Here is a 21,442-nt window from a genome sequence, read left to right on the forward strand (position 1 = left end):
GGGGGATCCACCAGCCATCCTGCTCCTGCCCTGCCTGGCCCTGCCTGGACGCGCCACCAGAGGAGGCCCAGGAAGGAGTCTGAAGTCAATTTACAGGGTCAAGACACGCAATTAAAAAAAAGAGAACATGGAGCATCTCGTTGGTAGTAAGGACGCTGTTTGTGACCTTCTGGTTTGTTATATTCCTACAACTGGATTCAGACAGGGTCACGCTGTAACGTGCATCCCTTAACTTTGGGCCACTGTTAAACAAAATTTTTTTAAGTCCTTGTCCTGGCGGATCCAGTTCATTCCCTCAGGCCCTGTGCAGCCCCACTCAGCTGCCCTCGGTCCTCGCTCACTCGCTCCCCGACAGACGCCAAGTCTACCAGGCTCTTGAGCCTTTGCCCACACTGTTCCAGCTGCTCAGAATGCCCTTCTGTTCCCCTCCTCTCCCCAGGCTGTGGAGTCACCCTCTCAGTCTGCAGGACTCGCTCACCTCCTCCCTGAGCCACTCCTGGGTGCACGGCCCTGCCCGTAGAGCACAGACCCTCAGCCTTTGCTGTCAAGCCTCCGATGATAAGGACTAACCTCCACCGGGCGTGTTCCCTTTTGCAGATGAGAAAACTGAGGCTCAGAGAAGGGAGGAGTCTTGCCCAATTGGCACAGTAGTTAGTAGTGGAGGAAATGGGATTTTAAGCTGTGTCTCTTTGAGCAGATAACCCCGCACTCTTATCCACTACCCTGGGCTACAATGTTAAAGTCTCAAAGCAAGCAAAAGAAAAAACTTTTCAAATGAAAGAACTGCCCTCTTTCAAAGGGAGACAAAAATTCAGAGGCCTTTCCCCTAAATTTGGGTCATCTAATAGGGAAACACATCTAACAGCCCGAAGGGGGTCTGAGGATGGTGACCAACCCTGCAGCATTAGGGGGACCGATACTGTTGCCCAGCTCAAGATAGCCTGTGGCTCCCAGAGCAGAAGCCAGTGGCCCCATGAGGCCTGTACAGACTGGTGCTGTGGCAGGGCCAGCCAGAGTCCCTCCCTCACCGCGGCACTCACATCCTCTCGCCCCTAGAATCTGGCACTCTCCCCCGCACGCCCCTCCCTCCCCGGTCTCTCCAGCTGTCCTGGGCCACTCACTGCTCCTCTCAGCAACCAACCCCAGAGCCAGGCCCTGGCCCCAGCTTCCCCCTCTGCCTGGAACTCAATCCCTTCTAGGGCACCGAGCCAAGGGTATGAGAGCCCAGAGGTGGTGATCAAAGGTATCCATTCCAACTTAGGTCAATTTTTAAATGAAAACGCTTTGTCCAGCTACAGAAGAAAGCAGTTCCCACGGTCTTTATTTTAGGCATGGAGTTTTGCCCTCCAATTTAATTCTGGCGTCTCTCAGAGCCATGCCTTTTTGTCAAGGCCCTTCTGATGGGCTGCTAGGGAGACACAGATGCGGGGCTGCTGGTTTTATCACAGAGCTCTGGCCATTTGCCTGAGCATGAATCCCAGGATGCCACAGAAAAACAGGTGCGTCCTTCGGGACACACACATCAAACATGACGGTGCGTGGCCAAGCAGCTGATTAGGGAGAAGCACAGAGCAGTCGTTGGAAGGCAATCTTTGAACAGAGTGTGTGTATCCTGGAGCTTTTAGCGCTGATGCCCTCGGAACGCTGCCATCAGACTGGCTGTCACATCTTTCAGCACCTCCGAATGACAAAGATGCTCACGGATGTGGCTTGCCTGGGGGTGGGGGGGAGGGCATTTCCACACCTGCCTGCGTGCGGTTCTCACGCCTCCAGACTCTGGACCCTGGGTGCACAGCGACCACACGGAGACACAAACCGAGGGCAGAATGTCAAATGTTTAGTCCCAGAAATACACAAGCTTCACCGGTGTTAACTGGTATTTTTATAGCAGTCACCTCCCTTTTGGCCTGTTTTGCAAGGCAAATCGCTCAAACTTTGGAGCTCGTTTGAGGGTGTGGCCTGGGGACTCTGTTTCTCCCTTTACAACTGGCTTTACCCTTAAAGTAGGGGGTCAGGATGGGGTGGAGGTATGATAGAGCCAACGGGTGGAGAGAGGTCCTGCTCCTTGTCTCTGAAAGGGGAGAAATGGAGCAAGGGGGATAGACCCCACCAGGACACCTCCTTCAGCAAGGAATGTGTGTCCCCCCCAAAGTCCCACTGCTACTAGGAAGGGACCTGCCTGACGAAGCTGAAAGTGGTGAGATAAAGGGGAGTCTCAGGGATGGCAGAAGCCCAGTGGAGGAGACCCAGCCCAGACAGAAGGGGCAGGGGCTTCCTGGAGAGGCGACCCTTGGAGCTGGCACTTTGTTTTTTAAATTATAACTCTTTAGGGCACACACACCCCTCCCCCCCGCATTATAAAAGCGCAGCGTGCTCACTGTATAAATTCTAGAAACCACAGCGAAGGATCAAGAAGGACGTCAAGCTTGTGTGCAGTTCTCCACCCCCCCGTGACATCACAGCTGTGAGCATTTTGATCTTTCTTTCCCATCTCTTTACCGAGCTGAGCTTTGAAGGAAGAGTCATTGGAGGCGGCCAGGTTTAGACGGGAGGGTCGACGCGAGGGGGTTTAAGCACAGGAAAGCTCCTGGGTGAAGCTTCTACAAGGCTTCAAACAGGCCAAGGAGTTGGGGGACTCCAGAGCCGTGGTGGAGTTGAAAGAAAGGGTTTGAGCGGGGGCCAGGGGGAGGTGGGGGGTTGAATGTTGTCCTGGAAACCTGGGGAGCCTCTGTGGGCCTCAAAATTGGGAAGCGACATGATCACACTTGATGTTAGGGAAATGACAAGAGAAATACTAGAGAGCTCCAAACAGCCTTCCTCAGCCGCCTAAAACCCTCTCGTTAGTGACTCGTTCTGTGGGATTCGGCGTCCCCCACCTCCAGCCTCCTTTTAAAATATAAATGCTTCTGGCTGACAACACACTAACTCCTTCCTGCGGATGCCTCCGCCAGATCACACTTTTATCCTGACTTCTCTTAAATCTCCCCCTCCCCGAAGATCCTATACCCTCCGGGCACAAAATCACTCAACTGCCCTCCATCTTCCTCTCCCACCCCTTCCACATCCTCCAGTCTGCCAGCCTGGTCCTTCCCTCTTGTCCCACCCCCTCCCCTTCCAACATCTGATGCTTTCCACCCAGGAGGTCAGCAAAGACCCTGGCGGCTAAGCTGTGGCTCCTGTTCTTTCTGGCCTTGACCCTGGCCCCATAGACCCCTTCCTCTCCAGCCTTCCCCTTCTCTCTTTCTTACACAGCCACCTCCTAAGGTTGGGTACTTGTTCCTTGGCTGTCTGTACCCTCACCTGCCCCCGGTAAGCTCAGTCATGCACCACACCTCTGAGCTCCTGCACATTCAGAACCACAGGTGAACACCCTGGGGAGCAAGGCTGGTTTGTCAGGGACTGGGAGAGTTGACCAGAAAGGGCACCACAGAGAAAGTAAGAAAGTACCAGAGTTTGACCTTGACCAACAGGTTGGAGTCACCAGGTGGGCAAGTGAGAGGACACCTTCCAGACCAAGGGAAGAGCAGGAGCAAAAGCTCAGGGGCAGACAGTCATCAGCATGGCTCGAAGTGGGGTGTGGCGAAGGGGGGCAGGAACCTGGGAGGAAAGGGTAGCCCAGGGCCGGGGTGGGGGGGGAGGGGGAGGGTTCTATCGAAATTCTCTGCAGCAAGAACCAGCTGATGGCAATGAGGTTGTCTGCAGCTGTGCTCCATGGACCCAGGGGTGATCATCCTTATATATACACACTCTCTCCTGGGCCCCTAGCTCCTTAGGACAGGTCTGAGAAGGGGAGGTTCTGATTTAAAGGGTATGCATGTTTTAAATTTTGGTATGTGTTGCCAAGTATGAACTTGCCTTCGGAAACGTACCCTTGGACCCTATGACCAACGCTGTAGCAAGTGCCTCGCCTGACTGTCTGAGGATGGGCTGCCTGATGGGAGGAGGCCAAACCTGCACTTGAGCTTGGGTCGCACCCACTTGGTGCCTCCTTCCCGCCCCCACCCCTACCCCACAACCTGCCCATGAGCAGCAAGCAGGGACCAGGCCTAGAGCCTCAAGAGGGCCCCAGCTCTGGCCCTACCCTGTCTCCACCACAGCCCACGCAGGCTTGGGGTGGCTGTGTGTGTTGACGGGGGAGAAGATACTCACCAGGCCCACCCCCTCCTCCAGGCAGCCTGTCCCCACAATGGAGACCCACGAACCTTCCCTGAGGGGTCCCAGGTGCCAGCCCTGGGGCCATCGGTGGTCCTGGATGTGCCCTCCTCTTGTCACTGGCAAGAGGCCTGCATAGGAGGGTACTGAGTGCCATGACAGGGAAATAGGAGCTCAGAGTGGTCAGGTGACTTGGCCAAAGTCTTCCAGGACTCAAACCCACGTAGGTCACACTGTCCTTGCCAGGAAGCCAGGTGCTGCACCTGCCAATATCACATCTACTCCCTCTCCCTCCACCTCTCCAGGCTCATTTCAATCGCCCCCTTCCCTTCCTCTGGCTTTGGCCCCCACCCCAGTGCCTGACACCCGTACTCCCACTACCGTGAGGCCCCACCTAGATCCTTAACAAGCAAGCAATCAGGTGTAGGGTCAAATACTGTTTCCCGGCTTATGTTTACCCAGCACCCCGACATCCACTCCCTCATTCACGAATCAGGAGGGTTTTGTCACTCCTCTCCGGGTGGCATCACACCTCCACCCTGCTCAGAACTCCAGGGCTTGTCTGGCTGCGAGTTGAATTCATCCTGTTACTGTTAGTATTTCCTGGGCATCCTCTGGGCGCCAGGCGCCATGCTGGGAGTCAAGGACTCGAAGCCAAGTAAGTCCACACGTGTTCTGCCCTCTCGAAGCTCAGTCCATACAGGGAGGCGGACAGCGCAGAGAGAAGCAGCCTTAATGGGAATATAGCCCCTGGAGGCACCGAATACACGTGTGCCTGGAGACCACACATGAGCATTCACAGCCACAGACAGGAACACCTGGGACGTCAATCATAACTAAATAGATCGCAGTATATTCATTCAATGGGACGCTCCACAGCAGGGGTTGACAAACATGTTCTGTAAAGGGCCAAGTACTAAATACTTTACACTTTGCGAGCCATATGGTCTCTATCACAGCTACTCAACTCTGCTGCTGTGGGGCAAAAGCAGCCATAGATGAGCCGTGAATGGCTACGCATGGCTCTGTTCCAATAAAACTTTACTTATGGACACGGAAAAGGGGATACCGTCATCACTCGGTATCCACGGGGGATTGGTTCCAGGACCCATCATGGATACTAAAATCCACAGATGCTCAAGAGAGGGGGTATCTTGTGCAGGTTGAGGGGTACAGGGGCTTTGGGACACTAGAATGTTCTCTTTCTTGAGCTGGGTGGTAGACACACAGGACTATTTATTTAATAGGTATTGTACTTTTCTGTGTCTGTATTATTTTTCATAATATAATGGCATAGGGTTCATAAAATGGCATAGACCGTCAACTGGATATATCTTAAAAAACATAATGTTGAGGGACTTCACTGGTGGTCCAGTGGCTAAGGCTCCACACTCCCAATGCAGAAGGCCCAGGTTCGATCCCTGGTCAGGGAACTAGATCCTGCACGCATGCCGCAACTAGGAAGTCCGCATGCCACAACTAAAGATCCCACACGCCGCAATGAAGATCCACGTGTCGCAACTAAGACCTGGAGCAGCCAAATTAATTAATTATTTAACATAAATAAATAAAATTATTTAAAAAAACAAAACAAAAAAACATAATGTTGAGTGAAAGATGCAGGTCACAAAGAACACCCACAGTATCATTCTGATTATACAAAGTTCAAAAACAAGCCAGACGGGCTTCCCTGGTGGTACAGTGGTTGAGAATCTGCCTGCTAATGCAGGGGACACGGGTTCGAGCCCTGGTCTGGGAAGATCCCACATGCCGCGGAGCAACTAGGCCCGTGAACCGCCACTACTGAGCCTGCGCGTCTGGAGCCTGTGCTCCGCAACAAGAGAGGCCACGATAGTGAGAGGCCCGCGCACCGCGATGAAGAGTGGCCCCCGCTTGCCACAACTAGAGAAAGCCCTCGCACAGAAACGAAGACCCAACAAAACAAAAAAAAAAAAAAAAATTTAATTAATTAAAAAAAAAACAAAATGAGCCAGACTAATCTATATTACTTAGGGACGCAAACTAAAGGATAAAAGTATAAAGAGATGCCAGGAAGCAATTGCCCCAAATTCAGGATCGTGGTGCCTCTGAGGGGAGAGGGGTTGTCTTGGGGGTGTCCAGAGGCTTTGGGGCACTAGAATGTTCTCTTTCTTGACCTGGGTGGTAGACACACAGGATTTTGTTTTATAATATTTATTGTACTTATTTATTGTGTTTCTTTATTTATTGTATTTATTGTGTATGTATGCTATTTCACAATTTTAAAAAAGAAAGCAATGACAATAGGACCAACTGGAATGGCATCTGAACCCCTCCCTGACGAGCATTTATAAGCCACCTGGAATCATATCCCAGTGAGAGTTGTATCCCACAGCTCTGCTAAGAGACCCTCCACAGTCAAACTGAACCTCTCACCATTCCCTCCCCCTGGCTCTGCCTTCTGGCCTCCCAGCCTTTATTCATGCTGCGCCTGCCACCCACCCACCTGCTCTGTCTCCTCCCTGTCTCCCCTTCCAACACTCCCGCTGCCCCACCTCCAGCAGAGAGGTGCTTCTCGCCTGCCTGCCTTGAAAGCTCTTTATTGCGATTAGACGAAGATGAGAAGCAGAGGCCAGTCCTGACAGAGGCCCAGAGCTGCGGGAAGGGAGGCAGCAGGCTCCTGAGCGTCTGTGGACAACAAAGGGGGCGGGGAGGCAAGCCTGCATCGGTACTCTGGCCTCGGGTCTTGTTCTGCGGGTGAGTCTCACGGACTCCACCAGGCCTGGGGTGGGGGCTGTGGCTTGTTCACCACCAGGTTCCCCCCAGTGCCTAGAACTGGTCCTCTTCAATGAACATTTGAGAAATAAATACAGCCCAGAGCTCTGGAAAGGCCAGGGAGAGAAAGAGGACTAACTTTTTTGAGGACACGGAGGCTCAGAAAGGTTAAGTAACTTGCCTGAGGTCACACAGCAGTCAATATAAGAAGGCAGGACTTGAACATGGTCTGTCTGGCCTCAGAGCCCTTGGAGGTGACTTGAGGCCTGGTGGAAGCAGGGCTAGAGCAGGTGTGCAGCTGCTCCCAGGAAAGCTGAGCCTCAGACTCAGATGATTCACCTCTGAGGAGAGCAGGTGCCCACGAGACCAGAGGTGGCTGCTACACCCTTTGAGAAAAGTAGAATTTGCCGAGGGCTCAAGAGACCAGAGGAGAGCAGGAGGAGGAGGGTTGGGAGCAACAGAGGTCCTGAGATGCCATCCGAGGGTGTGCTGGAGACCCCTGGAAAAGTCGAAGTGACCCCAAGGAACCCATGGGCTCCCCAAGATGTAGAGCCAGCCAACTGAATCTTGCATTTCGATTGGCTCCTCTAGGCTGGCAGGTGGTTGACATTCTCTGAGCCCTAACCACATGCCCTAGCCTCAGTCTGGGGATGTGCCACCAGCAAGCACTACTGTCGCACCCACTTGACAGATGAGGCCATCACGGCACAGCAACATTAAGAACCTGCCCAGGGGCCCAGGATGAGTTGCAGAGCTCAGACCCAAACTCAGGCTGAACGCCCCTGGCCTGCACTCAACGCTGCATCAGGCGGTTCAGGGAAACGGTGCATTGAGTCCAAGCTTCATGGACAATGCTCCACAAGGCCCCCGGTGGACACAGTTGAGGCCACAGGCTGGGTCTTGGTGCTGGCAGTTGGTGGAGCTGTTTGCACCAGGCTGATGGGTGAGGTCAGGGGAGGTTTGGGGGACGTGGGAGAGGTAGGATTCCCTCCACCAAACCCTCAAAGCTCAGAGAGAAGAGGGTGGGGAAGGGGTGTGGCACAGCAGAGAGACAGAGCCAGGCGCCCAGAGGGGAAGGACCAGGAATAATGGGGTGCTGTCTGCTGCTCCAAGAGGTTCTAGAAGGGACTTCCCTGGTGGCCCAGTGGTTAAGACTCCATGCTCCCAATGCAGGGGGCATGGGTTTGGTCCCTGGTCGAGGAACTAAGGCCCCAGATCCCGCATGCTGCAAGGCGCTGCCCCAAACTAAGAGAGTTTCTAGGAGACCACAAGGTGTTTCCACCTCTTGCGAAAGAGCAGACTTTCTCTTTTGTATAACGTTTGCTGCAATGCTGGGGGAAAAAAAATCTGTTGTTTCTTTGCAGTCAAGAGAGTTACAGAAATGCTTTTCACAGCAGCACCCCGAAAAGTCTCTTCCACTCAGGTACTAGGATGTGCCAGGTCCCTTTTGGGGAGGAGGGACCACACAAAGAGAAATGATGGGAACTGGGGGGAAATTAAGTTAAAAATGAAAAAGTAGGAGTTCCAACACATTGTCACCAACAAGCCACATTTCCTCAGGCCATCTTTGCATCTGTCCATGGGTGGGTGAGTGGGGGGGTGTGAGATGCCCAGATGAAAGGAGATGACCTCACAGGGGGCCGGGCCTCGAGGCCTGCAGTAGGCACCACACAGTCAAGTCTTGCCTCCCCAGGGGGGTAGATTTTTCTGTGAAGAATGTTCTTTACAAAGAAAGGTAAGAGGACCCCCAGAGCCCACTGCCAAGGGTCCTGGCTCGGGGCTGAACCTGGCCTCTACTTACCCTCCAGGCCGTGGGCAAGCTACCTGGCCTCCCTGGGCCTCAATTTCCCGGTTCCTAAGTGGTGCCAGTGGGGACAGCACCCCAAGGGATCCTCGAGGGGGCCTGAGTACGCGTGTGAAGCCCAGCTTATGTGCTCAAAGAGGCTAATTCATGATAATAAGAATAGCTGTTATTGTTTATGGTATAACCGAAAGGCAGAGGATGAAGTAGAAAGGTGGGGAGCAGCTCCTGGAAGGCTCATAAAAGTCAAGGTGAATGGGAAGGAAAGCACCTAGCCTGCACAGCGGGGTGGGAGGAATCCTGGGGCTACCAGAAGGTCGGCACTGCCCAGGTGAGACTGAGCCTCAGGGACCCCGGGGTGGGCAGCCCTGGCCAGGGACGCTCCTGGGAGTTCCCTGGCCTGGATGAACTCGCCCCAAAGCCACTCATCCCAGGGCCTGGCTTGGATCCAGGCCACCCAGCTTCTGAGGGAACCTGGGACCAGGAAAGGGGCACAGTGTCAGCCCCCGGAAAGTAATGATGTGGCCTCTGGTTGTATTTCAGGACGTGGGAGGTGCCCCCCTTTCTGGCTACGGCGGCAATTCTGTGCCCCAGGCACTGCGCTCCCATGGCCAGCAGCTGTCTCCCTCCTCCCCCGGCTAAGAGGGGCCACCCCTGCGCAGGTCCCATGCGGTGGCTCCACTGTAAGCTGCCTTGGGAGTGGGCTGTCCCTCCCCAGGGATCCCGCACCCAACTGGATGCCCCCAGGCCGCAGCAACGCCCACCCACCTCTTTGAAGGGCCAGGAGGTCAGGCCGTGCTGGGAGGGAGGCTGCTCCAACAGCGAGGGTGGGGAACGCTGCCCCTGCCGCCCCCCCCCCCCACCTCTTCAAAAGCCACCTTGGCGAGACCTTAGCTAAACATCTCCTGGTCCCTGAAGGCTTCCCCTGTGAAGTCTGCAATGTTCAAACGCAACCAGCAAATCCCCCGAGACAGGTCCCGGGAATTAGCCGCGGGGCAACACGAGCCAGCGAGGAGCGCGTGAGAGGAGGAGGATGGCGCACCTGTGCCTGCGAGCTGCAGGGTCCAGGAGAGCAGGAACAAGCCCGGGAGCCGGGGGGCTGGGATGCGGCCCGCCGGGGCCCGCCACCAAGGAGGCCCGCTCTCCATCGGGGCCTCCGGGTCAGTGTCCCTCCTTCCTCTTTAGCTCACAAGAGGGGACAGCCTGCTGGCAACCACAGTTCCCCTTCGCGTAGCCAAGAAGCTCCTCCCTGGCCGCCCGCCCTTCCGCTTCCTCAAGGCCTCAGTTGGCCCCCTTGTCCTCTCAATAACCCCAGAATTTCCACTCAAGTAGTGGGAACAGCCCCAGGCCGGGTGGCCGGCCTCCAGGTGAGGATCTGGGGCTCACACTTGTCCAGGAGAAGAGCTGGGAGGGGCTAGGCCTCCCAATCCCCCCGGAAGGGGTGGGCTTCTCCCCTCCTCGGCCCCTTTCCAGCTGGTGGCCTGTCCAGAAGACACTGGTGACAGAGGCGGGCACAGGATTTCCACGGGATTTCCAGGGCTGGTTTAGCTGCTCACGTCTGAAACTCTTTAAAACAAAAACAAAAAACCAACCCCATTCACAGAAACTTCCCCCCAGAAATAGTCCAGGAGCCCGTTGGATTGAGGTGCTCCTCAAAGAGTAGGGCTTTGGGTGTGGGAGCAGGGGGTGGAAGCGGTCGGGAGGATGGGACGGGGCAGGCCGTCAGGGGGAGGGCAGGCGCCACAAGTTCCCAGCCTTCCATGGGGCCAAAAAGCCCATCATTAGCCCAGCGAAGGCCACCCTGGGTCCCCTGCAGAGGCCCAGCCAACGCCTCCCCTCTGACCGACCTCAAATGAGATGTCGTCCCTCCCTGCAGCTTCCCTGAACTTGAGCCACCCCTTCCCCACCAGGAGACACGTGACTCTCTTCCCCATCCAGCCAGAACAACAGCCCCTGTGCTCCCCTCCACAGGCACCAGCACAGGTAATTCTTTGCCGCCTGGGCCCCTTTCCCCCGCAGACTGGGAGCCGCTCGGCCTGGCCTTCTGGAGCCCAGCACCGGGCAGAGCCGAACGTGGGGGGACAGAGGTCTGCCGCGTGTCCAGAGTGGCAGAGGGAAGGGGTCTGGGGTGGCGGGGAGGAGTCAGCTGGCACGGGAGGAAGGCTGGCTGAATTGAAGGTGATGAGTTTCAGCACAAGCTGAGCACGTCCCCTCCTTTCCCCATGAGTGCCCATCAACCCTCAAGATAAAGGTTTTTATCCCAATTTGACAAACTATGCCCCCGAGAGGCAAAGCAACTTGCCGAGATCAGGGTGGGTACCTGGGGCCGGCATTCAGTGCCCAGCTGTGTGAAGCCGGAACGTCTCTCCCCACGCCTGACGCAGCCCCAGGGATGGCAGGACGGGGTCCAGTTTCCGCCCTTCGTCTGAGTGCTTTCTCCTCAGCCACTTAGCACACAAACAATGAAAACCAGAAGCCGTTTCCCGCCAACTCCAGGAGTGCCAGGAGGATGGCGAGCAGCAGGGCCCGCCCACCAGGTGAGGAAGACGTATGAACACCAGACATTTCCTACCGGCTGGGGGGCGGCGGGGACCCCAGTGGTATTGACTGTTGATCCATCACAGTGATACATGATAGCATATGTCACGGTGAGACACAGATAATCTGCTTCACGCTGTTTCCGAGCTCCTGGGGGGAGCAGGTTGTCTAAGCACCTCGATGCCATGGTGATAGACGTCATGTTAATGCCTCCACGCACGGAGGGAGCACTATAAAGGCATCAGTCTGTGCCTCTGGGGTCTCTTTATGACTCGGCATCGGGAGGCGGCCGAGCGCCAGGCAGCCTCGGAACACGGACCCGGGCTCTGCCTCCACACTTGCCTGTCCACTCCGGGGCTGCTCTACCTTCCCCCGGCCACCAACACAAGGCCCTGGGCCCCCTAACGGCGCAGCCCACCTCTGGATCTGCACGCTCGGAGCCCCAGGAGCTTTGCCACCTCTGAGCCCAAGTCCAGCCCACGGCCTCTTGCCTGCCTGGGGCCTCCTGTTTGTCTTCTTTACCTCTGACCCCACCCTGAGCCTAGCACGGTGCCGGCACCTAGTATGTGCTCGATAAATACTGGTGCATGAATGATGGATGAATGAGCATAAGACGGGGGTAAAGTGCCTCCCTCCCAGGCTTGCTCTGAAGGTAGGTGCCTAACATCGAGCCTGGCACATAGTAGGCTCCCTTCAGGCCCCCGTGGGATGGCTGGACTCCAGGGTGGGGCGGGAGGAGGGCCATGCCCTCCCCCGGCAGATGTGACTTGAAAAGAAGTGGCTGGGGGTCTTGGGTCATTGTTGAGTTTCCTAGATGCTCTGAAGCCACCCAGTCTCCTGGGGAGAGGCAGGCATGGACCTTGGGTGGGGAGCCAGCGGGCCCAGGCTGTACTGTCTGGGCCTCAGGAACAAGGGTGATGGAAGAGAAACCACAGCACATTCAGAAACCTCATTTTCTTCAGGACTCTCCACCTCCTCTCACTGAAGTGGCCACTGAGCAATGAACTTGCTGGACTTCGGTCCCCAGGCTTCTCCTCTCCCTGCCCTTGGTGGGAGCTTCGAATACGTGGGTGAAAGGAAGAGCAGAGGACATGAGGCTCTGTCGGCATCTCCGGTGGGCAGCCAGGAGCTTCGCGGCCTTTGGGCCAGGCCTCCGCAGCTGAGTCTGCAGGCGAGGGCCCCGGGGCCGGCGCGCTCAGCTCCTGCTCCTGTCCAGGCATCTGTCTGCCTGTCCAGCCATCCATCCATCCACCTCTTTTTCCATCATTTTGCTGAGCACCTGTTCTTCACCAGGCACTGGCCTCAACAGAAGGATGCAGAAGTGAAAGACCCCAGCTTCGAGGAGCCCATGTCTCCGGGCAGGGGGAGAACTATAATCAGCACAATTATACAATCACATGGCAGTTCAGAGCAGTTACTCAATGCCATACACCATCCAAAATGATTTTAATCTACACAGCAATTTAATCCTCACTGCAATTCTACGAGGCAGGTACTATCATCACTACCATTTTACGGATAAGGACACTGAGGCACAAGGAGGTTAAAATAAAATTTGCTCAAGGTCACACAGCTAAGAAATGTGTCCAGGGGAAATGACTATGAGGATGACCCCAGCCTCTGCTCCTAACCACTGCTCCAGCCCGCCTCAATGGCAGAAGTGTGTACAGAGCAAAGAGGAAGGCAGGGGAAGAAGTGAACTACTTGAGGTGGAGGGAGGAGGGGCTACCCAGGAGGACTTCATGGAGGAGGTGGCAGCTGTGAAGCAAGAGGAAATGGGGGAGCACACACATCCCCTGCAGTCCTAAGGCGCCTTGTCCACACAAAGACTAAAGCTTTCCAAACTGGACCACAATTGCTGGCCTCCACACACATATTAAGTGCCTACTGTATGCCAGGCAGTGGTAGTACAAAACATAAATCATAGTTTTGCCCTTATGGTGCTCCCTGTCTAGGGAGGAAAACAGAACCCCCAGACAGGATTTCCAACTGCCCCAAGTGAGTGAGCAAGTGAGGTGAGGCCCCTGGAGCCACGTTTGGCTCCGATGCTCAGGATCTGCCGTGTCTTCTCTGCGTTTCCTCCCCAGGCTGCACTGTGGGCAGCGGGTGCACGGGAAGCCGGAGGGGACCACTCTCCTCCCTTTCCCACCTGCAGGAAGTCACTTCCTCCGTATAGACGCCGGCACCAGGAGGAGCCCACCAGTTGGAGGGGCCCCCTGAGAACGCCCTCTCAACTGGCCTGGTGGTCGAGATGGAGAATGTCCCCTCTGTCGGGCCTCCACGTCCCCACTGCCTGGGGTACCAGAGGCAGCTGGGTCGGCTCCTTGTTTCCTTCCATCCTCTCCCTCAAGCACCCCCGCACTGGAGACAGCGGTGTGGAGGGCAGCCTCCCTCCTCTCCTAGCGATACTCATGTTCGCCTTGGAGGCCCCTTTTCTGCACCATGTAGCAGCCTGCAGATGGGTGGTGCTGACGGACACCCCCCCCCAACCGCTGACCTCACTCTGAGAGTGGACCTGACCACCAAGCCCAGGGGGCCTGAGGACTGGCTATAACTCAGTCGAACGAGACCCATCTAATTGTGAACTTTCTCGGGAGGGAATGAGCTCTCTGTTACTGTAGCTGTGCAAACCACCCACCCTGCGCGCTGCTGGAAGATGCCTGCCTGGCCTGGAATGCTGACCTGGCCCATCTCCAAAGTCCCTTCGCAGTTCAAGCTGCTCCGATTTTGGCCTGTTTATGAAATATTTGTTTCATGCCAGACACCATTCTAAAGGCTTTACATGTATTGAATACTTCAGTCCTCATAGAAACCTCATGTGAGTAGGTGTTATTATTGCCCCTATTTTACAGATGAGGAAACTGAAGTTCAGAGACTGTAAGCCACGTAACCTAAGGCCACACAACCGGTAAGCAGTGGAACAAGGACTTGAGCTCCTCGGCTGCGCTTTTAATCACTATGCTCTCCTGCAATTCATTTGATTCTCCCGGGGGGGCTAGTATTACAACCCTCATTTAGTGATGGAGAAAAATAGAGTAAGTGGCCTGCTTGGGGGTCACAGAGGGGACCAGAGTGCAGGGTTTTCCTACTGGACATATACCCAGAGTTAGATAAGACTTTCCTTGCTAACTCTGTTGTGGGGGAGGCAGCAAGGAGCTAGTGCCCCCTCCCCAGCTCCTGCCACACTGAAAATAATCCTGAAGATCTGAAAAACAAAGGTGGCATCGTTTTTCAACCTTTATTCCATGTTCACCACGTGCCAAGGCCTTGTTAGGTTTAGGCTCTTGGTACAACTGTGTCCCCAGGAGAGACAAGCACCGACCAGGAGGCTAATCACTGGAGGTCCTTGGGCGGCGGGGACCAGAGCTTGAAGGTCCCGTACTCAAGCTGCCACCCCCTCCAGCCACGAGGACAGCCCCTGGGTTGTCCTGTGCTGATGGCGCCACCTGGTGGCACATGTGGCTCTCACCTGTGACGTCTTCCTCTCCAGGTCGCTTCTTCCCTCTCTGGGGTCTTGGGCTGCCCAGAGGCCACTACTCAGCAAGGTCAGAGCAGGACTTGAGAGGCCACATGATAAAGTCGCAGGGGGCAGGGGGTGGACAGGGCAGGCAGGACCAGGCATGTGCTGGGGGCCTGTGGGAACAGAGGTCAGGGCATGCGGCTGTAGGGCCCCAGCCCGCCTGCCTCCCTGATGCCTTTCCTGGGCACCCACAGGAGCCTCCTTCAGAGCCCGCCCCACTCTGTCCTAACAGCTGCTTTGGCTGGGAACACCTTAGAAATTCCTCTTGGGAAAGCTTCATAGGAGCCAGTTATTGGGCGCCAGGAAAACCAGTCCATGGCTTTGCAGGGACAACCGGGGACTTTCCTGGCAGGGCTCCCCATAGAGAGTTCAGCCAATTAAGGAAGCAATTAGCTTCCCCTGAGGCTAATTCATGCATTGTCACCTCACACAGTTTTATGGTTCTTTGGGACAGAGGGCCTCAGTTCCCTGTGGGCAGAGGGGGGTGTGTGGCAGCCACTCGTTACGAAGATTCCTGGTCCCACCCCAGCGATCCAGCTCCACAAGGCTTTGGGAGGCCAGAGGACCTGTGTTTTAACAGATGCTGGTTCTCACACTTGAGAAACTGCCCGAAGTGCTTCCCAAGGCAGATTTCCAAGGGGCTGTGGGCAGGGTGATGGGCAGCTCTCCAGGGGGCCTGCTCTGAAGGGGCCACTGGCCAGGAGGAGCCCTTCAAAGAGGCTGGGTCGTCCCTCCTTCCTTCCTTCTCCCCCCTTCTCCTCCACTTGTCCTCCCTCCCTTCTCCCTCCCCCCTTGGAAGGCCAGTGTGGTGGAACTGGAACAAGCTCCCTCCATTTGCATCCCAACCTTACCTCCTAAGCCAGTGGGGGCAGTTTCCTCACCTACAGTATGGGGGTAAAATACCCACCTTGCACGGATTGGATGAAGAACAGTTGTGGTAACAGAGGTGAGAGTGCTTGGCAAAGAATGAGATGTTGGTTGAAAGTAGCTGTTTTGCCTTAAGCCTTTGAGCCTCTCTCGAGTAGGTCTCTTTACAAGAGGTGGGCCGGCGGCTCGGACGGGAGCAGGTTCTGCAGAGAACAACAAGGGTCCAGCATCAGGAGATGAGGCAGGTGTAGCCCCCAAAGGTGTGCGGTTATGGATGAGGAACTCTGCCTGGGGGACGGGTCTGGGGGCAGCAGGGAGACACGCGGGAAGGGTGGGGAGTGGGAACAGGAGGGGAGGCCTTCCAGGCAGCCTGGAGTCCTCGAGCTGGCCCCTGGTAGGTTTCAAAGCAGGGTGCAGGGGGCTGGGCAGCAGCAGGGAACTCTCCCACCAGCTGACCCCTCAGGAAAGCTCTGCTCTCCCCTCTCCACCCTGCCCAGAGGTACCTTTCCTCTCACTTCTCTTCCCATCAAACTGTGTCTAGGCCCACTCCCTCATACCCTCTGCCTGGGGAGACCTAGCTCAAGATCAGAAGGCCTTAGGTCCACAGACAGCAAAGAACCCGGGCCACCACCTCTAGTTCCTACAGGAGTCCAGAAGTCCCTCCAATGACCCACAAGGAACTTTGGTTCGCTCATTCATTCATTCAGCAAACATCTCCAGGGCGCTGCTCTGGGCCAGGCCCTGTCCTGGGCACCTTCCATCTAGGACAGAGCTTGACACCCACACATCTAAGTCACAACCCAGTGGGAACCCAGTGTGAAGGGGACACAAGCCCAGATCAGGCTGAGCCTGCCATGGAAACCAAGGCCACAGCATTCACAGAGTCTTGGTAAGATGCTCCAGGAGTAGAAGAGAGAGGGCTGGCAGGAGGGGCTGGGACGTCAGGTCCAGGCTAAGAAGCTGAGACAGGAGAGGGGTCCAGGGGAGCCAGACTGGGACGGACTCCCTTCTCCCCCATCCTCTGATGAAGTTACCTTCTCTGTCCAGTGTCAACAGTCAGATGAATAAAACCATTTATTTTTCTATTAAAAAATTACTGGTATTGCAACTAGTACAGATTCCTACTGTTTTCATTTCACATGTACAGATTTTCAGCCACACTCTGAGTTAAGCAGATTCCTGGCTGTTCCTGGAAGCCCGGCATCATTTATGACACGGTTTCTGAGTGGAAAGACTTTCTCCAGAAGACAGCTCATTTGGAAGTAAAGAGATTTCCTGCGTTCACTGGAGTGAAAATCCCGTTCTTTACAAAACCGCCTGCAACACTGAGGAGAGGCTGTGGGCTTTTTAGGACCAGAAATCTTCATGGGGCGTGCTGATCGAGAAGACCACAGTCTGCCCTTCGTCCAGGTAGAAAAAGGAAGGGAAAAAGTCAGCTGAGTCTAGACCTTTGGATGCTGCGCCGTGAAATTTCCACCAGGTCACAGCAGATGGGCAGCAGCCTGAGAGCCCAAAGATTTCACTCACCCGGAAACCTCCTCCCCAGGAAATTCCCCCACCCCCACGGAGCCCAAAGGAAAGTACTTTCAGGCTTCTTTCATTGGACTTGGGTGAAAGTATTCCTAAGCAGCGGCCCAGCCTGGCTGGGAGCCCGGGCCTGAGTCACCGCATCCCCGCGCCCTGCTGGCCATTTCTTTTCCTTTCTTCCCTCCCTGAATCTATCTGCTGATCTTTGTGTCACCACCTTCTGGAAGATGAGCCATGCGCAGGCCGTGGCCATCCCTGAGCTGCCCATGGGACCGGGGCTGGGCTCCTTGCCAGATGCAGCTGACCTCAGAGTAGGCAGGAGGCCCTTTGTCACCCGGCCCAGGGCCTGGACCCAGGCAAGGGTCCCCTCTGACACCATCCTGCCCCCTCCCCCCCAGAGGGGGAGGGGAGGAGACTAACAAATGGTCCTGGGGTCCGGGCAGCTGAGGGGACAGCTGAGCTTGGGGTCAGGTGGGAAGGGTGGCAGGAGGCCTTGGCTGTTTGGGGAACATATTGGGGGAGGAGGAGATGAGGGGGGATGGGCTCAGTGGGCTTCCTGGGGTCTGCAGGCGGCCTGGGGCTCCTGCCACCTCTCCCTGGAGCCCTTGTGGCTTTGCTCCCTCCCCTCCCCACCCCTCCCTCTGCTTGTGTTCCGCCCATGACGAGAGGCTCTCAGGCTCACGGAGCCGCCCCTGCCCTGGATGAAAAGTCTTTCCCTTGGAGTTTTTTTTTTTTTAAGAAGGATACAAGTCCTCCTTTTTTTTTTTTTTTTAATCTATTTATTTTTGGCTGCGTCGGGTCTTCGTTGCTGCGCACGGGCTTTCTCTAGTTGCGGCGAGCAGGGGCTACTCTTCGTTGCAGTGCACGGGCTTCTCATTGCGGTGGCTTCTCTTGTTGTGGAGCACGGGCTCTAGGCGCGCCAGCTTCAGTAGTTGCAGCATGCAGGCTCAGTAGCTGTGGCTCATGGGCTCTAGAGCGCAGGCTCAGTAGTTGTGGCGCATGGGTTTAGTTGCTCCGCGGCATGTGGGATCTTCCCAGACCAGGGCTCAAACCCATGTCCCCTGCACTGGCAGGCAGATTCTTAACCACTGCGCCACCAGGGAAGCCCTTTCCCTTGGAGTTTTCACCTCCAGGTCCTTCTTCTTCCATTTCCCGAGCAGGTCTCTTTCCTTCTCACAGGTGAGGACAGGGGGATATGGTCCCCTGCCTCCCCCTCTTCAGGACAGGACATCCCTGGTCCTGTTCATTCCCCCCACCCAGCTTCCAGACCCTTCCCCATAGAGGGCTCCTCCAGCCTGCATCTCCCTGGTGCCCAGCTGGGGTCTGACCAGGACTGAGGTCAATGGGACCATGGCCCCGCCCACATTCTGGACAGATGCCTCCTGAGAATCCCCTACCTCCTTCTGGGTCCCTGTTTCCCCTGAGCTGCTGGTCGACCCTCTGCTGTGCCCCCTCTATGCCCCAGAAGCCACCCCCCCACGTGGGTCCTCTTTTGAAGTAACTCATGATGTTGACTAACGTCTGCCTCTCACGTGGCAAAGCCTGCCCTTCCCTGAAGAGGCCCATCAGGGCGGCCCGAAGGGAGAGGCACTGTCTCAGAAGACCCCCTCCTTGTCTCGAAACTCTGATCCCAACCCCTCGCATCATTGGCTGAGATGGTTCACAGGTCATTTTGATTTAGAAAAAGGCTTTCTCAGGCTCTTGGGATCCACTCTCCATGCGGAAGTTCAGAGCAAAGGCAAAGATAATACTCACCCACTTAGCGGGGCCCATGGGAGGAACTGAAACCATCTTTGTGATGTGACCAGGAAAAGGCGGAGGGAAGGAGCTAAGAACTGGCATCTGTTACGGACGCAGGAGGCCTGCAGGCACTTTACACACGTGATGTCACAGCCCCCCAGGAGGGACACGATCCCCCTGTTGACAGAGAAAGAACCGAGCTGGGGAGCCCAGCCAGCCAGGATCCAGAGCGAGGCAGTGGTAGGACCAAGCCCCTCTCTTCTCTGTAAACCGCCTGCTCTCAGCACAGAGGAAACTGGGGTCTGAGGCTTACAGTTTCAAGGGGATTTTTCACTGGAAAAAAATCCCTACAACTGCAAAGCTTATTTTAGGTATGACTGTGAATATTAACTTCCCCTTCTTGTGAGAACAGAACTCACAAGTTACAAGTTCTAAAAGGCTGACAAAACCATAAACATCAAGCAACTCAGTAACATAAAATATTCTGTATTAACTGCCCGACCACCTCTATAAGGCATTCCCTGTGATTTTGTACACTGATCACCTCTTTGTTGGACAAGGATTCTGGAACGTCATATTCTATCGAGAGAATATAAACTTCGACCAAGTTTCCTTCATAGATGAGCAGGAAGAATTCAGGGCATGTCCAGTTTCCTCACACGGGGACCATCCTGCTCCTTGGATGGACGACCCTCGATACCCAGTGTCGTTGTGATGTCCTCTCTGCAGGGACCTATTTTGAGTTATGTGTTATGTTCACTGATGTCAATATTTCATGTCAAATCACCAGGAAATTTAAACCTTATTCCATCGTGTTCATCGGATGCCCTCTTCTTCATTCATCGGTGGGAGAATTCCTGGAAGCCATCTGGACCCTCAACAGCCCAAGAACTGGCCTCCACGTGGAGGAAACTGGGAGCCACATAACCCAGGGCCAGTCCAGCACCAGCCACCTGGAAGAGAGAAGGGAAGGGAATCGAGGGGAAAGAGGTTTAACTAACTGAGGTTAAAACGTCTCACATCTGCAAACCTTACAGAAACCTATGGTCATGTGAACGCAATGCAATTGCATATTGCGATTCAGTGGCCGAAACAAAGCCTGTGTTTTTACTGAATGGCACTGACTGAGCAGGTACATCCAGGCGGAGCCAAGCCACCCCTTGGCTGTTCCAGAGAAAGTGCCCCAAAGAGGATGCGGCAGCCAAACTCCCGCTAGTTTTCCGTCTCTCTCAAAAGGCGCAGCCTTGGAAATAACCCTTGCAGGTAGGGGTGGCCTCTCTGCCTTATAGGAAACTGAGTCTGGACTTGGAGGCAGGAGATCTGGGTGCAAGGCCCGGCCCGGCCTCCTCCTACCTGTGGGAACTTGGGCAAGTCATGAGGGTCCGACCTGAGCCTCCCCTTCCTCCTCCGTGAGGCCGATGAGGAGAAGAAAACAGCCGCAAGGAGAGGGAATGCCTGTGAGTGTGAGAGCCCGTGGATGTGCGTGGGGCTGTTCACTTCTGTTCGGGGGTCCTTCCGTCTGGGGCTCTGCAGGGGGGCCCAGGAGCCCCGGTTCTGGGAGCTCCTCGTCTCCCCAGGCATAGAGAAGGGGTGACATCTCTGATCAGGATTCTGAACCAGTTCCCGCTAGGCTGTGGTTTACCAGCAGGCGGGGCGCCAGCCTCCCGCCCTGGCCTGGGCCTGCCCCTCCACACTGGGGCGCTCTGACCAGCCCACCCGGCCACCTCAGCAGCAAGGCTCCGGCCTCGTTTCCCTTTCCTTTCAGACCTGATGGATGACTGACGGCTCCTCCTCCAGCTGTAGAGAACTCCAGCCCGCACTTTGCCTCCAACTCGATCGTGCAGGACCCAGCTCCCCTTTCATCCTGGCATCAAACGTCCTGTTTGATCAGCTTTTCAATCCGTTTTCCGAAAATGTGGTGATTTGAGGCTATTCTGAATCTTGCAGAACTGTACGTGTTGCAACCCTGGCAAGATATTGATGAAGCCCCAAAGCTGATACTGGATGGATGCCCTGCTCTCTGACAGCCCCTTCATCCCTCACGGGCCCCCGCCATGGCCCCCACAGCCCCTGGCTCTCTCCCCTTTGCCAGGACCACCGTGAGGGACAGAGGGTCAGCTGAATGCTCTTAGCAGAGGGTCAGAGAGGCGGTGAACCTCACTGGGTGGGGATCCTCTGTCCCGCCCCCCCCCCGTCAGATGGGAGGGGTGGGGTGGGAGGGGCGTTGGGGTAGCATAGAACAAGTTGGCATCTCTGTCCTGACATCCTGGATTCCATGGCCCCTCTGCTCAGCCTTACAAAAAAAAAAAAAAAAAAAAAAAAAAGATTGTTTCAGTGCTGGTTAAGTGTTCTGCATCTCACATCTTTAGTAATAAGCTTTCTCATTTGACAGCAAATCCCAGTTTTACAAAGCATTTTTTCAACCATTTTTTTCCCTTGTGCACAGACCCCTGTAAGGTAGCAGCTCCCCAAGTTTTCAGAGAAGGGAGCCAGGCATCGGAGAAGCTGTGGCAAGTTCACGAGTTACTGTGAAGGATGCTCAT

The 21,442-nt window shown here is 55.5% G+C and overlaps 1 protein-coding gene and 1 long non-coding RNA gene across 2 annotated transcripts in view; both read right to left on the bottom strand.

Annotated features, from left to right (window-relative positions):
* NFAM1 (NFAT activating protein with ITAM motif 1) overlaps positions 1 to 9,855 on the bottom strand; it is a 33,529-nt gene extending 23,674 nt beyond the window's left edge. Inside the window, exon 1 of the mRNA XM_036867484.1 lies at positions 9,750 to 9,855. Within this exon, the coding sequence (XP_036723379.1) occupies positions 9,750 to 9,855 (106 nt within the window). The remainder of the gene's footprint in view (positions 1 to 9,749) is intronic.
* A 4,866-nt stretch (positions 9,856 to 14,721) lies between these two features.
* On the bottom strand, positions 14,722 to 20,908 carry LOC118902246. Its single transcript, XR_005021531.1, has 5 exons — positions 20,667 to 20,908; positions 19,444 to 19,852; positions 18,915 to 19,076; positions 15,673 to 15,835; positions 14,722 to 14,878 (listed from the first exon to the last, which is right to left on the bottom strand). It is a non-coding gene; the product is annotated as an uncharacterized LOC118902246 (long non-coding RNA).
* Positions 20,909 to 21,442: the final 534 nt, after the last annotated feature.

This window comes from Balaenoptera musculus, chromosome 10 (genome assembly GCF_009873245.2).
Source record: "Balaenoptera musculus isolate JJ_BM4_2016_0621 chromosome 10, mBalMus1.pri.v3, whole genome shotgun sequence".
NCBI lineage: Eukaryota > Metazoa > Chordata > Mammalia > Artiodactyla > Balaenopteridae > Balaenoptera > Balaenoptera musculus.